This window comes from Trachinotus anak, unplaced genomic scaffold (genome assembly GCF_046630095.1).
Source record: "Trachinotus anak isolate AG129_WGS33_773 ecotype Australia unplaced genomic scaffold, CSIRO_AGI_Tana_v1 ptg000007l, whole genome shotgun sequence".
NCBI lineage: Eukaryota > Metazoa > Chordata > Actinopteri > Carangiformes > Carangidae > Trachinotus > Trachinotus anak.
In genome coordinates this window covers 6,616,783-6,633,207 of record NW_027273858.1, presented here as the reverse complement: position 1 = coordinate 6,633,207, position 16,425 = coordinate 6,616,783, and the positions used below count along the sequence as shown (strand labels likewise).

The 16,425-nt window shown below is 43.1% G+C and overlaps 1 protein-coding gene across 1 annotated transcript; it reads left to right on the top strand.

Moving 5' to 3' along the window:
• The first annotated feature begins 1,734 nt into the window (after positions 1–1,734).
• On the top strand, positions 1,735–5,085 carry six3a (SIX homeobox 3a). Its single transcript, XM_071480153.1, has 2 exons — positions 1,735–2,668; positions 4,575–5,085. The coding sequence occupies exons 1-2, from the start codon at positions 1,977–1,979 to the stop codon at positions 4,765–4,767; spliced, it is 885 nt and encodes a 294-aa protein (XP_071336254.1). The 5' UTR covers positions 1,735–1,976; the 3' UTR covers positions 4,768–5,085.
• The last annotated feature ends 11,340 nt before the right edge of the window (positions 5,086–16,425 follow it).

Genomic DNA, 16,425 nt, shown 5'->3' with positions numbered 1-16,425 from the left:
CCCCACCCACCCACCCCTCACACCCCCGCACAAACACGCAGGCACACAATCCCCCAAAGACGCGCACAAAACCCAACGCCTGACCCTGCAACAAGATCATCACCACCCCTGCTCTGTATCACACACACCTGCAAACACAGACACTTGCACAACACCTCTGCACGCACGTACACGCGCGAACCGAAGTACGAGCTTTTTGCCCAAAACTCCGCCGCGTAAACGCGCGTAAAATGTGCGTAATTGCACGCTGGCACCCGCAGTTGTTAAAGTGTGTCAGATAAGGTTAACTGCACGGTGAACAAAAACAGGTACATGCATGTCAAGCTGGTCTACTCACTGTCCCTCCAAGCTTGGAGTCGGTGGTCTATCTGGCCAGCCCCGGAGAATGTGCAAATCTGAGAGAGGGAAGGAAAAGTTTTGAATTCCTGAATGATTTTGTAGAAAGGCGGCTTAGGATCATTATGTCAGCTTTATTGAGGGCGGATTAAGCGGAGTCTAGATGCTACGCCTTGTACACGGCCCTTTCACAATGCGAGCACTGTTCGTGTTAGAGTGAACTCACACTATTTTAACACCCTATAAGCCCTGTCTAAATATGAAGCCGTTTTAGCCATAAACATGAAAATCACACCGCCGTGGCTACCGCTGTAAGCCGAATCCTGTGACTGGATGTGGACACTGATCATGTCCTTACCACCAGATCAAATACATGAGAACTGCTTTTATGTCCCCAAGACGCTTTCATGTTACCATTTGATTGTAATTCCAATACTAATGGTATTAATTAGAGGGCTGAACTGTCAAAAAAACCCCAAAAAACTGATAAACTGGTGGCATTAACGGGCGATGCCGTTGGCAAATTAACTGTCGAACTAAAACGCCATGACCTTTGTTTAATCAACACAACGCTGCGCATCGATATTCATTTGGAACAATAAATTTAGTTGGTTGGAGAGGAGGCAGCGGGCAGGGGGCCAGGGCTGCGCCCAGCGTCCCAGAGGCAAGGCCGGGGACAGCAGGAGGGGGAGCGGCATCACAGTGCAGTGCACCCGGACCAGCACCCACCCAACAACACACAGTGACCACACACCGGCGAGCCCGAGTACAGTCAGGCTCAGACCATGTCATCTTTTTTTTTTTTTTTTTTTTTTTTTTTAAATCACCGGCAAATCCAGGACAAAAGCCAAAAGATTACAGGACTGTGTCATAATTTCATCTTTTAGAAAACAAGAAAATGAAAAGTGATAACACAAATGAAAAGGAAAAACGCAGGAGACCCTAACGCCTTCCTTTCCTTCGCAAAAAAGAAAAAAATATGAAAGGACTGATAAAAAAAAAAAAGATAGCAAAAAGTAGCTAGACTACTACAGGAAAAACTATAGGAAAATAATGTGCAAATTGACCCGCTTCTATTCAAAACGTGTATTCCCGAGTTGCACCGGTTGTCCATTTGTCACCCATTTAAAGCTCCCTCTGCCTCCCTCCCTCCCTCCCCGTCTCTGCTAAGCATCTCCAGTCTACATATCTTCTTTAGCTTTAACGAGCCTCGTTAAGATCGCAATAATATTCCACCCTCTAATTGCTCATTCCATTCAGCAGATAGGCGAGCATTGGCTTGTGCCCGGTGTGCGCGGTGCGGTGGGAGGGTTGCTGTGGAGATCGGAGCCTCTGATAACCCCCTGTGCGTGCTGCACAAGTGGTGAAAGCCCGGCGCTACGTACTGGCTAATGATTGGCACGCTTGACAGTGATTGGCAGGGCTGCCATGACAACGCTACAACGACACCAAGAAGACCAATAGAAAAGGGAAACAAAATGTTTCAATGCTACACTCAACGGCGGATTTAGGGGGGAGATATTATGAGGCTGGTGTCATTAGGCGATAGCCATTGAAACATTCAATCTTTTTTTACTTGCCGTATTTTTTCGGTTTTCCCCTTTTTCTCGATAATTTTCTTTCTCTCTCAGGTCATTTCCATGGTTTTCAGATCCCCTTTAGAGCTTTATCCCTCCCATTTCTTCCTGCCAAACTTCGCTGATCGCCCTCTGCTCCTGGCGAACAGCGCTCCCACCACCAGGTCTCCAGAAGACTTGTCCATGTTTCAGCTACCGACCCTCAACTTCTCCCCGGAGCAGGTGGCGAGCGTCTGCGAGACGCTGGAGGAGACCGGGGACATCGAACGGCTGGGCCGCTTCCTCTGGTCCCTGCCGGTGGCTCCGGGAGCCTGCGAGGCGATCAACAAGCACGAATCCATCCTGCGCGCCCGGGCCGTGGTGGCGTTCCACACGGGGAATTTCAGAGACCTCTACCACATCCTGGAGAACCACAAGTTCACCAAGGACTCGCACGGCAAACTGCAGGCCATGTGGCTGGAAGCGCACTACCAGGAGGCCGAGAAGCTCCGCGGTCGTCCCCTCGGACCGGTCGATAAGTACCGGGTGCGGAAGAAGTTTCCGCTGCCTCGGACCATCTGGGACGGCGAGCAGAAGACGCACTGTTTCAAAGAGCGGACACGGAGCCTGCTGCGGGAGTGGTACCTTCAGGACCCATATCCAAACCCCAGCAAGAAAAGGGAACTGGCTCAAGCCACTGGACTCACTCCTACACAGGTCGGAAACTGGTTTAAAAACCGGAGGCAACGAGACAGAGCCGCGGCAGCCAAAAACAGGTTGGTGATTTTTTTATTTATTTTTTTTTGGCCTTACTGTAAAAACACAAGAATGTACAAAAGTTTGTCTAAAATGCATAAATTGAAAAGAAAAAGAAGAGGTTTTATAAAACATGTAGTTGTGCTTACGGACAGAGGCTGTGTCGGAAAGAGACGAGCCTGGCTGGCAGGGGGAGGGAGCAGGCTGCGGCGACATTTTTGTTATGAAGTGAAATCAGAACAAACATCGAAAACATCATTTACGCTGCTGTAAATGTCTGAAAGTATCCTCTGAAAAATGTATAATGCTTTTCTCTTCATGTCGAAGCGATTCTAAAAACATTTCCGGCAGGAATGTAATTCTACTCTGCAGCTATTTCACACAGAATAGTGAATTATCGTATAGAGAAAACACAACTAGTGCTAAACTCAAGTTAGGTTTCCAAACAACGGAATAATAAAATGATAATAATACAGCCCAAATCACCAACTGCAGCGCTGTTAAAGTGCACAGGCGAGTGCGCAGTGGTCTTTTGAAAAAGAGACAGCTTGTTTATCTTTTGCGTAAGAGTGAAAGTGCTGTAATCGTGGATAAAGTGTGTAAAAAGTACACGTATAAACATTACTGGACTTTACTTATTTACAGTATCACCACTATTTTGATGCTAATAGTGTGGAAAGCCTAATAATTTATTTTTAATAATTTAAAGGTAGGCTATAAAATAAACGGGACTGAATAAGCATTAATATCTATTTAGACAACAGTTAAATCTTTCTATTAGGGCCTTTGAATATTTTTGAAATTGTTCTGTTTTGCACTTAATTCAAATATTACTGTGATTGTTACCAAAGCTATGTGTGGGTTTATTTAAGCTCCACGTCTTATAATAGCTACATCTATCATGTGCTGTGGTGCATTTATCATTTGAACATCACATGGTACTTAGCATCGTTGAAAAAGATTATCTCAAAGGATAATAGAGATATTATTTTTATTACTTGACCAAAATGAGCATGGGTATTAAAAAGCATTGGAAGACATAGGCTGTATTCATAACATTAAGTGTGGTATCATTCCATTGAAATGCTATAATTGATTAGAAAATACCTCGGAGAGTACTAAGCCATATGAACACTATTCTAATCTTTTTGCTAAATGAAGAGATATATTTCCAGACTGACATTTATCCCGCCGTGGTGGAGTTATTATCATGAGTGGATTGGAGATAAACATTTAGGATGATTGGAGTAACCTGGATCTCGACGTCACTCATTCATACACTTCCATCAGACTGAAATACAACTGTGCCAAGGCATCACGACATTTTGAATTTGTACTAAAGGCTTGTATTTTATTTGTATAATAAATAACAATAATTTGGGTATGACAGTGCAGAGTCACGGAGCTTCATGGGATAAAACCGTGCAGCGATGACTGAGAATAAGAAACGTGGAGCTGCTGCACGTAAAAGCAGGACACAAACCAAAATAGCTACAGACTGCTGCTGCCATCAGACTGCTTTTACAAGAAAAAACACCAAGTCGGATTTAAAGCTTATTTTTTTCCTTAGTGATATGACACGTAATTTAAATCGCAGATTGCTGACTTGCGTGTTGATCAGTCTTAGTTTTGTAGAAAAAAACAAAACAAAACAAAGCAAAACAAAAAAAAAAAAACCCATTACATTTCTTCCAACATTTGGTAGTCTAAATAGTGCTGTGTTTTGTCCCCTGAAAGCTGGCTATTTGATAAAAGCATGCATGCATGGCTGGGGCCGGCAGGGGGAAAGAAAAGGCGAGTTTGAACCCCTATTTTGCAGGAGGAGGAGGGGAAGGGGGACATTCTCAGGTCTAATTGCCATTTCTCTCCATTTTTTTCTTCTTTTTTTTTTCTTTTCCTCCCCTCCTCGCTTCTTTTCTTCTCCAGGCTCCAGCACCAAGCAATAGGACCGACCGGTATGAGGTCCCTCTCAGAGGCCGGTCTCACCCCTCACAGCTCGGCAGAGTCGCCTTCAACCGCGGCCAGTCCCACCACCAGCGTTTCCAGTATGACAGAGAGAGTTGATACTGGGACGTCCATCCTGTCCGTCACGTCGAGCGACTCGGAGTGCGATGTATGATACGGAGGAAAAAAAAAAAAAAAAAAACACACACACAAAAACAAACAAAAAGAGAAATATTTACAGGGAAAATGGACCTGAGAGGAAGAAAAAAAGACTTATGAAATATCGCGGATGAAAAAAGGACCGATTGATATAAATATTAAAATAAAAAAAGAGATAAAAGCACGTCGTTTTTTTTTTTTTTTTTATTAAAAAGCGCTTTCAAAGGACCCACGCCTCCCCCTCCTCTTCATACCCCCACACCACCACCACCACTACTACTAGACTACTTGCATGATGTTTTTTTTTTTTTTTTTTTTTTTTTTTTTTTTTTTTTTTTGTAATCAGGGAAAATAACCTGAACGCAAGATTTTCCATCAGGAACATCGATCAGAGGGAATAAAAACAGATCGTCTTGGTGTCTTCGTCGCTTTTTTTTTTTCCCCCATCTCCGTTTTTAGTCCAAGTGGTGATGATGATGATGATGATGATGATGATGATGATGACGGCGAAGCAGCCGCCATGCAGACAAGATGCAATCCTGTTTTTACTTTGTGTTCATCAGACAATCATTTTAAGTCGTAAGCACCTTTTTTAATACACTTCTGTCACTGCCTGTGTGGGGTACATGGTCAAAAAAAAAAATGTCGAACGGAATCGTTTATGACTGTATCAGATTTTTATTTTTATTTTCAAAATTTTATATTGAATTATGTATATCTCAAATAATGCGGTCATTCTCCCGGTCTGTAATATACGTGTAGAAATATGCTTGTACATAATTATTGCTCTCCCCCGTCTCATCCTCTTTTCTATCCCTTCCTCACTTTTCTTGACTTGGTGTTCCTACATAAAATATTTGTCAAAACTTACAACTGAAGTGCTCTAGGCGTTTTTGTTGCTTTTGGTTGTTTTTTTGGGGGGGAGGGGGGTGGGGGTGTTGATAATGGCATATGTTAACAGTCACATTTAAGGAAAAAAAAAAAAAAAGAAAAGTGAAAGAGCTTATTACTACACTTATTCAAGTCTACAGGCTGCCCCCCTCCTCTCCTCTCTGCCGCCCCAGGGTCGCTCAGAGCGCTTATTTACATTAGCCCATTCAGTGTTTCTGTCTGGCGTGGTTATTATGTTAACGCAACATACATCTCTAAATCAAATACAGCATTCAATTTGCTACACCTCTGCACGATGTCTGTCATTCCATCCGATTACGCATAAGGATATTGATAAGTGGCTAAGCACATGTTCATATTGGGTCATTATTGGATTGTGGAAGAATTAATGCTCATCGTGGCTTATGCCATAGGTTGTGTAGTCAGGGGGCTGAACTAAAATTAGTTTGGTTTTATTTCGGGAACAGGGTTAACCCGGGTTTAAAAGACTATTTACCATACTGGGGTAAAATGTTCGGTCTTTTAAAGTTGGATTTTATTTTCCAGAAGTTATACTTTAGCCCTTTCTTGTTTCATCATTCCACCCGTGGTTCAAACCCATGTGATGTAGGTGAAATCACCCTATATGACTGTCTCTGTATCCTACACAAATTCTGGCAAATGTCAACGTCATGCAGCACTTAAAAATGTGAGTGCTATTTCCCCTTTTGTTTACCGTTGCTAGTGAATACAGAAATTAAGTAAACGCGCCATTAAATGGGCTAATCACGATGGGACTCCTCCCCTGTCCCAATCTCCCATTGTGGCCCGCTGAAAAGAGCTTTTCTTCCACGGACGAGAACCATTTCCCCCCTCCAAAAAAAGGCTTTCTCTCCTGCAGTCCCTTTCCATCTAAATCCCCAACCAATTATGCTGCAGACCAGGGCAGATCTGCTATAGGACACTGTTGCAGGAACTATAGTTTTGGTAGAAACACTTGCGCAAAGATTTCTGCCTCCTAGTAGCAGCGCCGAGGATCTCCCCATGTAAACACGGCCCTTTACTAACTGCGGGCACTTCTGTAATACGCGAGTCCCTGTGAGGGTTGCAGTCATGTCTCTGGCAAGAGAAAGTGGGACAGGAGGCTGTTTGGCTCAGGGAGACCGCAGGACGTTCAGAGAGTGGAGACTGGCGTGAAAGCCACGGCGGCGACGTCAACAGTGTGAACAGTGTCAACCAGGACAGATTTGTCCCCGAACTTTGATTTTTTTTAGGGGACACCTGACAGTGAATCTTTGCCGTCTCCAACAACTGTTAACACAGCCCCTTTAGGCCTGCTGTGGTGACAGGGATGAACAGGATGTTTGGGTTATTTTTCCAGGAGTTTGGTAATTTTGTGCAAACTCTGAAAGCTTAAATACAAAATAGTATGGGCGGTGTGAGAGTGTGCGTAAGTGCGCAAAAAAAGAGGTTGGAAGAGGGTATTTAACATTTAGAAGAGAGGCCAGGAAACCAATTCGCATACAAAACGTTTTAAATAATATTGTTTTCATTTGTTAATCGAATGGCTATAAATTAGTGAGAGAGGAGGCCGTGCGCACCGGCGACTGAAACACCAAACATTAACCATAGGTCCAAAGATAGGTGCCATGTGTAAACTACTTGTTTTATTGTTGTAAAATGAAATCCTCTCTGCTGAATCTGAGCCGAACAACAAAAGTTGGGCTTGTTATAAATAGTAAACTTTGTCGTAGATACTTTAGGTCTGGCTGGGGATTATGTTTATTTCTGCATCAATGTTACCAGTCTCCACTGGATGAAATGTGCTATCTGCATGCATAAATCTCCCCCCAGACGGATACCAATCAAAACACAAAAACAAGTGTGTCAAAAGCTCCAGCCACACGACTCAATAGGCCTGTGATCCTGAAATAAACGAGGCCATAATGCAGTCAAACGCAAAGCTCAGCTCCCTGCTGAAACAAACCATCTCACCACTCACTGGCAGTCGATTGCAGATGAAGTAAATCTGTATCATATTTTAAACCCATTCCGGGTCTTAAATCGGCCTGCCAGAGACAGATAGGCCCTATCAAGAGCACCGAGGGGCCATGGCACAGCCGCACCACCAGACCCTTATCATACACCCCCCACCTCTCCATTTACGCACTCCACAAGTTTTATTGGCTGCGACAAGTCCCGGCTATGATTGAGATTAAATTAATCGTAAACTGAAGAGCATTTTTATCGGCAAAGGAGGACACGAGGATTAGGGCTATATCTGTGAGATGGAGCCACAGATATGGACTCATGAATACAAAACAAGCCATGAATGGGCTTCATTTGCGCAACGTTACGTTCATTAAACCCACGGCTCTGGCAACACAGTGTAAATATGCAGATATAAACTTAACTTACTAGAGGAAAAAAAGCAAACAACAAAAAAAAAAAAAAAAAACAAGACAAGCGACGTGTTTGAAATTATGTGTAGAAGAAAAGTCAACTGAAGATGCAAACTTTGTCGTTTTTCTACAGCCCTGCATGGATGCGTTGCGCAGGCACATTATACACAAAAACAGTACTATAATGGATTTCAACAAATACGCCATCAACCTATGCGTTAAAGAAATACAATAGGAATTCCACTTTAGTATATGATATAGAGACACACCAGAAGTCAATCTTAATTAAACACCACAATGATTTTCCATTAGAGCATGTTCCACCATGTAAATGAGACGCATGTGAACAGGTACGGGATTGTCCGCGCTGTTAACATATGTAGGCCAGAGTGGCAGCAGGAAAAAAGTGCTGGAAGTGTGAGTCTATCTGTTGCTGGCTGGGGTCATTAACAGTGGGGGAGCTCTTGTTCGTGATCTGTCAACTCAAATATGGATCACAAGACAAAGGAACTTAGCGAGGAGTAATCTCTGTGTGTGATACTTTCATGAGAGTAAACGAGAATGTGAGACAAGTGCGGCAACAATGGAGACTCGCATGTTTTTCTGTTTTCGCCCTGTGAAGTTGTTTTCTGTTTATCTGTGCAAGTGCGTCTGTCAAACAAGATCTGCATGAGCACCAAGCTGAACGTCAACAACATAAAGACGATTAATTTATTTTTTTTATGGCTCCCAGATTTGAAGTCACAGTGATTTAAAGTGTCTTTAAGAGGAGAACAGCTCAAGCGGACGCTGCTCTGGAAAATAGAACTTATTTGTGTTTGGACTGATGGCTGTTTGCATCGCGATGATCCCCTCAGAGGTCACAGTTTACCTTCCTTTTCACTCCACAACATCTTGTATTTCGAAGTTAATGCAGGCGCTGTCAATCCAACTATAGGGAACAAGAGAAAGGAGGGTGGGTGAAGGGGGTGGGGTGGGGGTGGGGGGGCTATTAGGCCGGAGTCTGGCGGTGAGAAATACTTGCCCTGCCCTGTTTTTTCTCGGATTTCACCAGTTAACTGAACACAACTTTTCTATTAGTGTGTATTCATGCAGCACCCAAAGAGCACCAGTTTCCCTTTAGCCTCACCAGCGCGGCTGTCAGTGCAGGAATGAGCGGGGCCCTTTGGACTAAACTTTGTGCTCCCTCTCTCTCCTTTCTTCAATAGGTAAGACACAGGGCTGCAGCATTCCTCTTGACTGAGAGGTAATTTATACTAAGTTATATGACCATGACCTGCCATGCTGTATAGACGCAGAGCTACTCTCCTCCTTTGCTGGCTCATTATGTGAAAAAGCCTCCTAGCATGAAATTAGCCATGCCTGTAAAGGCCAAAGCAACAGTGTCTGCATTAATTATAGATTATATATTCACATTACCATCAACTTTAAATCACAACTATCCTGCAACACATTTTGGAGGAATTAAAGCAAATAGCGGCAGTTTTTTCTCACATGATGACAATAAAAATGTCATAAAAACCCAATAAACTCAGGTGGAATGATATATATTTTGAAATGGATATATGGTAATGGTGATGCGTGCTGTGGGGCCCTTTTATAATTTGGCGTGGCTCCAAACAGGTAAACCATGAAATGTGTGACATTTTGACTTTTTGTGTCATTTCCATTGTGTGTGTCCGTGTCCGAGGTGCGTAAATTGTGCGTTTTTACCAACGCGAGGCGCCATGCACCTGCTGCTTGTTGTCAACCGATCAATTCCCCCAACCCCAGCACACACACACGCACACGCACACACACACACACACACACACACACACACACAGGCTCTCTGTCGGGCACACACACACTCTCAAAGAGGAGGGCAGCGTTTTAAAAATGTTCTATTAAATTGTAATTTGGAGGTCACACAAGGCAGGAGGCGATGATACAGGATCAGCGGTGTATAAGCTTTCATTATATGTAGGCTGCCGTATACAGGCAGATGGGATCATTCTTCATGGTCAGGTTGGGGGGGGGGGGGGGTCAAGAAATACTTCAGTCTAATGCTTATTAGTGTGGACTGCCATTGCACAAGCCTCATCTTTTTAAAACAAGCATAACATGAAAGCAACCCAACTCTGGCTTACTCAAGCGAACACGATACATGCACGCGCATTGCCTTGCACGCACAGCACGTATGGAGTCTGTGTGTGTGTGTGTGTGTGTGTGTGTGTGTGTGTGTTGGGGTGGGGTGGGGGCCCTTGGTGCAGGCTGTGATCTCTCGCCTTGTGCACACCGAGTGGACAGAGGGCTGAGCAGCTTAAATAGAGCCCCCGCACCTGTGTTTTCTACCGCCGTTCTCAGGCCTTCTTAGCATGGCACTGTACAACACTGATGTATGCACTGAGGACCGCGCCACACACACACACACACACACACACACACACACACACACCATGTGCCAGAAATACAAGGGAAGGATGAGGGAGTTTGTCTTCAGCATGAGGCTGCAGTGGATGATTAAACTGAAATCCGCCATACTTGCCCACACTCCCTCCTCCAGTCATATTTTGGTTAAAGATTATTATGAACCAACTTAAACAGCTCCTCCTTGACCACTTTTTACAATCAAAATAAAGAATCATATCTTGATAAACTGGCCCACCACAGCCTTTCCTTCATTTATACTCTACAGCGTCTCATCTCTGCTCTCACTCACTTTGTAAATAACCCCACACATCTCTACTGAATCTTTGTCTATCTGCAAGAAAACCACTAAAACAGACTCAGTCCTCTTCTCGGACCCGGTGCGTTTTGCTGACACGTCACCCTTTGACTCCCCCTTTTCCTTCCATGAATTGGTGATTGTTCCCTGGTCTGATGCTGCTGCTGAAGGCTATTGTCTGTCAGCTGGAGCTCCTGCCTGCCGTGGTACTGAAAGCACCAGATGAACCTGGTCCCACTTTGGACCGAGTTTTGGGAGGGTAATTCATGAAAAGCTTGTCCAATTTGTTCCAGGTCAACAATGTAAATCGGGCTAATGACACCTAAGGCCTTTGGCATTTAAGACTGTACATCTATATAAATAAATAAATCAATAAAGTCGTTTGGATGGTGTGTATATCTCTCAAAATGTACCATCTTTTATTGTCCATTTAAGGCCTATTTCAAAGTAAAAGTGAAGTTGTTAGAAAATGACAGTTAATGTTACACATTTTGTTTTTAAATACACACCTCAGAGCAGTGTGCTATTGTTATGTTCAGGGTGTTTATGATGGGAAATGACATAAGGGAAAATCATAATATATTCAGGATATAATTATTTTATTTGTTATTTGCTTCTGTGTGGATGAATACAAGCGGATTGTTGATTTTTTTCTGGACAAATTATGTCCTTTAAATGTCAGCTCACAAAGGCTCATATGCACTATGCGAAATATGTATTGCACTATAATCATTCAGCATATATCACAGTGATTGGCCTAATATGTGACACACCTAAAAAGCCTCTGCTTATTACAGCTTGCCTGGTGACACGCCTCCTTTTTGTGCCCATGCACTTAACAAAAGGTCAGGGATTGACTGGGGCCTGGGTGTCCTTATCAATTTAACCTCCATTTACAAAGCCATAGGATGGATTAACTGGGATGCCAGCCTCCCCAAGCCACAAACAGCCCCGGCCAGAGGAAAGTCCACACCATGAGGGGTGGGGGAGAGCAGTGGTGGGATGGGCAGGTGCAAAGCCGGCCAGACTGAAGGCTGAGCAGAGCCGAGAGCCAAACGTGTTCTTTGACTGCCATCTAGAGGAATCTTGTGGAAGAGACATGACCCCAAAGTATCTTTCCGAACTGTTCCTTTTTAGCTTGCACCTCTGGCATGGGAGGCAAAGAGTTCCAAAATTCAAGGTGTTTGACTTTTCTAGTAATCTGCTGAAAAGTTTAAAGTTTTTTGTGAATGCTGCATTACAAGTATTTAAAATGGTCTTACTGTATATACATCTCTCCAGTTTTCAGCCTGGTATAAATGGTGTCTTTTCAAATGTCTGTATTTGGCTGCTCAACATGAGTCCGTGCTGGTGGAGCCTCCAATGTTTCCAGCAGAGTGTTTTGTAAGTGGTTTTACCCACTAGTCTGAGCACTGCTTGGCTGTAATCTACAGCAGAGAGACAAACTGTCCCATCAGTGCTCCGAGTCAAGTCCATGGGCCCTCTTCCTCGTGCTCTAGTTAATGTCAGTGGAGGCACGAACATACATATACAGGCTTGCACCACAGGGACAACTGCTGGCCACTGAAGTCATGGTGCCCACACACATACACATAGTGTATACAGACTGTACAGGGCGCATTCATTAAAGTTTCATTGCTTGAAAGTCAAATGATGTTGGAACACTGAACCAGCTCCTCCATTTAGTGCTAGATCAAGGATTCAGACGCCAGAGAGTGTAATGGAACCCCTGATCCCTGGTTAATTTTTCAAAACTGATACCCTGAGTTTTACTGAGGCAGTCCACGAGCCAAGTGACTGGAGGAGGGGGCATAATGGTGTCCGCTGGAGCACAGCCTTTTAGAGTTTAACTCCCCTATTGTGGAGAGCAGGGGCGGAGGGAGCGAGAGGACAGAAAACATGCAACAGAGAAGGTTTCACTGTAAATGGACAGTAAAATGCTTACGGCAAACAGGCCTGAATCCACCATTAAATCATTGCAGGGGGAGAAGGGGATGCCAGTATGTTACTACACGCCATAAGCAATAACTTCTTCATCTCCCCATTACGGATCCATTCATATGTCCTAAAATGGTTTCAGCCTGATTTCAGGTTCATATGAGTGTATGAGTAACCATTATCTGGGGTCACTGGAGCCGGTTTGCAGTCCCACCAGCTCAGGAGATACATCCAACATTCACAGCCTTATTAGCTAACAGAGCCTGGAGGTAAACATGCACTTTGGGAGAAAAATGATTGGATCTGTGTATTTTAAATTCACTTTTTAAAAGCATATAAGTCAAAGGGCCCATAGAATATTAATTGCAAGATGAATAAATAAATTGTATCTATGTAAACACAGGCAAACGCCATGTTGTATTCTGTGGTAACATTTAAAGAACATACCTGGATCCTGTATGAGGAGCTAAATTGTAGTCTGCTCATCTTCCCTCCTCATATATTCAGCTCCATTTATCCAACTGAAAGGTTTTACTTGTCGTGGCCGCTCTTGGATGGAGATTAACCATCTGGAAAAATGGGAGAAAGTTGAATGAAATTCCTGTTTCAAATCCACCCTTCGTGATTCATTGTCTATGAGAGCATCTACTTAAGAGGTTCATGTAAGATGTACCTTGCTAGTTAATAACTGGCTCAGGGCTCCAGAGGCCCTCAGCCGAAGCTGGCTCTTTTGTCCGACCACTTTTTCTATTTTTAATAGGTTCCTGTACATGAGTCCGCCACGGAGCATCTTTAAAGCGCCTCTTTAAAAACGGCCCCTGTCCCAAGGTGGCCTCCAAAACACATGCATTATTGAAGCCTGCGCCGGCCTTTTCCTCCACACTCCCTTCACTCAGTCCAGTTCAGCAAGCAGCAGCAGCAGCTGCATGGCTCCCATAAGAGCTGGGCAAGGAGAAAGAAAACATGGCCCGAGTGTTCAGAGCTCAGAGACCAGAGGTATGACTATGAAGGTGGATGAAAGAGGAGCAGTTACAGGTCAAAATATCAAATATCCTGCACAAGTTCACATCGTCACTGAAGTTTAGACGTTTCTGTTCAGCTCAAGAATGTTTCTCAGTGAGGTGATCCGCTCTGGTAGTGTAAATACAATGACACAAAAACATTAGTGAACTAAAAGGAAAGATGATATATCACACTTACAATTCTCACAAGGAGTTAATACATCACAAAGAATTTAAACAGTATCAGAAAAATGCAAAACAATGTCTAAATCATTCCTTTTTCAAGATTTTGCATACATGAAACACTGAATATGAATCAATTAAATTTCCAAAACGCATATTTTCAGAGGTGTCCTGTGTAATATGAAAACTGAAAAGAATATTTTAGTTTCATCCATATACTGCCTTTTTTAATCCAACATCAAATCTTTGGCTTTTTGTCAGTATCTCCTTTTCTCTCTGCCTTACACACACAAACACACACACACACACACACCATCAAAATTGAATGCGAGCAGTTGGAGAGAATTGAGAGAGGGCAAAGGGAGAGGTTGAGAGCTGTGTAAATGGTCAATTGGCTTAACTCAGTGGTGTCTGTTCTTGGTGTGACGATGTCAGTGGGCAATGTGCAAATGTGCACTCTTTTGATTTCCCTGATGTAATCCTCTGCAGCGTACTGGTGGCCCATAAAGCCCCGAGGAGGAGAGATGAGTGAGATGCGGGATAGTGTTTGTTCTGGGATTAAGATATCACTTCCTCGCGTTCATTCATTTCAAATGTCTCGTGCATGCAGAGCAGCAGAGTAAACACTGTATGTATGAGTCTGAATGCACACACAGGAACACACTCTCGCTCACAGTATACACATGAGCTTTGTGAGTCTGCACTTGTATTTACCTGTCTCATTATGTTACACTGCCATCTAGTGATCTATAAAAACCCACATCCACCTGAAACAATCTGCAAATCTGTCTACAGTGAAATAATTATTCACTCTTACATTACCTGGAAGTCACAATGTGGGGGAAGGACTGTTTCACTTTCACTTTTACGCTGACGCATCATTTTTCCTTTTAAGCAGCAAATGTTTGTAAAAGTTTTGCATCATTCAGCATGTAATTGCTCAGCTATCTGCACTGTCTCTGTACTGCTGTTGAGAAACAGTAGGAAGTTTTTCTTGAAGTGAAGTGTTATACTGAATATAGCAATGTCACAGGAATGTGGGTTATTAAAGGGAAAATGACAAAATGAAATTTCACAATGCAAATGGCTAATTGTAGTTTTATTATCAATCTCCCGAGTATTTATCATTAGAAATATTTTAGCAGGTTATAATATAATTACATATTCTGCCATTGTGCATGACTGCCAACAGCAAGAAATCAGTCAGTGACACCACAACTTAAAGTCAAAAGCTGTGACTGTGATTAACATTGTTAGTTGGTATCATGATATCACATAGTAATGTGATAATGTACAGTAAGATGCAACTTTTTCCTGTTTCTGAAAGGACCTTAAATGCACTCATGGAAGTAGATGAAGTAAATGAAGCTTCATAGAGTTAATTTAACACCATAACACATGAACTCCATTAAACAACCTTGACTAGCTGCTTATTGTGCAATCACTGTAATATCCCTCTCCTCTCACAAATACCACAAAATTGTGGCCACTCCAAATCGTGATGGAACAAATCCATGTTATATTCAGTGTGTACAACAACATACTGCTACATTTACAGAAGCCTGGAATTATTTTCATCTTTGCCTCGATGTGCCTCACTGTGCAAACAGAAGTCATGCAGCAATCAAAAGAAATGTGGTACTTAAACCACAAGGGGTCATCATGAGCTCAAAGTTGAACATTTCACTTCATGAAATGAAAAGATGGAAGTGACAAAAAAACCCCAAAAAACCCTGAAAGACAGAAGAAATCAAAAGAGCGACAGTATTTGGCATGCCTTCATTAATAATGCATTACATGCAAAGCTTTTGTATATACAGTATATATTCATACATCCACAGCCTTCCTGTTGTCTATGCAAGCCGCTGATGGCACTCCTAGCTTCCAGATCCATTCCAGTAGTTACACGTGTATGTGCCAAGTCAAGTGTACAATAAATTACAAATGGAGAAGCTTTAAGGTCACTGACAGATACCCCCTCACACACACACACACACACCCCACCACCATCCCCACCCCCACCCCTGGTCTATGCCTACCTCTCATTGTGTAGTGAAATTATACCCGTGGCATGTTTTCTGCATTTCTCACTACAAAATTGCTTTGGCTGAAACCCAGGAGCATTTGAAGTGCAGCAGAGAAGCTAATCAAGCAGCAAGTGAACGGCAACAAAGCAAAAGAGACTTCAAGCAGCTGCCACTGCTGTGGGTGAGAAGAAAGATAACAACAAGAGGAGTCCTCAGCTTGGAAACCAGTCTAGTGTAAGTTATCAGGAAGAAGACGACAGAGGGGCGACGGGGAGGGATGGGAAACAGATGGAGGGACTGAGAAAGAAGGAGCTGCAGCTATTTTTTTTTTACATTTTTCATGGTGACTTAACTCAAGTATGAAAACACAAACTGAACAAGAATGTGGATTTGAAAGACATTTATGACTATTGTACTGACATTATATCCACCATTAATAATGTATCTGCTATCATGTGACCACATCTCTTTCCATCATCTTGTCTTTTTTTGCAAACTTTCAGTTACTACAACATAATCTGTCCGCTCTGGGAAGCAACAACAGAT

Bases quoted from the DNA above. Each gene is read 5' to 3' on its own strand.
- six3a (XM_071480153.1), top strand. From the start codon at position 1,977: ATGGTTTTCAGATCCCCTTTAGAGCTTTATCCCTCCCATTTCTTCCTG. The intron at 2,669-4,574 runs GTTGGTGATTTT...TTTCTTCTCCAG, and splicing joins GCCGCGGCAGCCAAAAACAG to GCTCCAGCACCAAGCAATAG.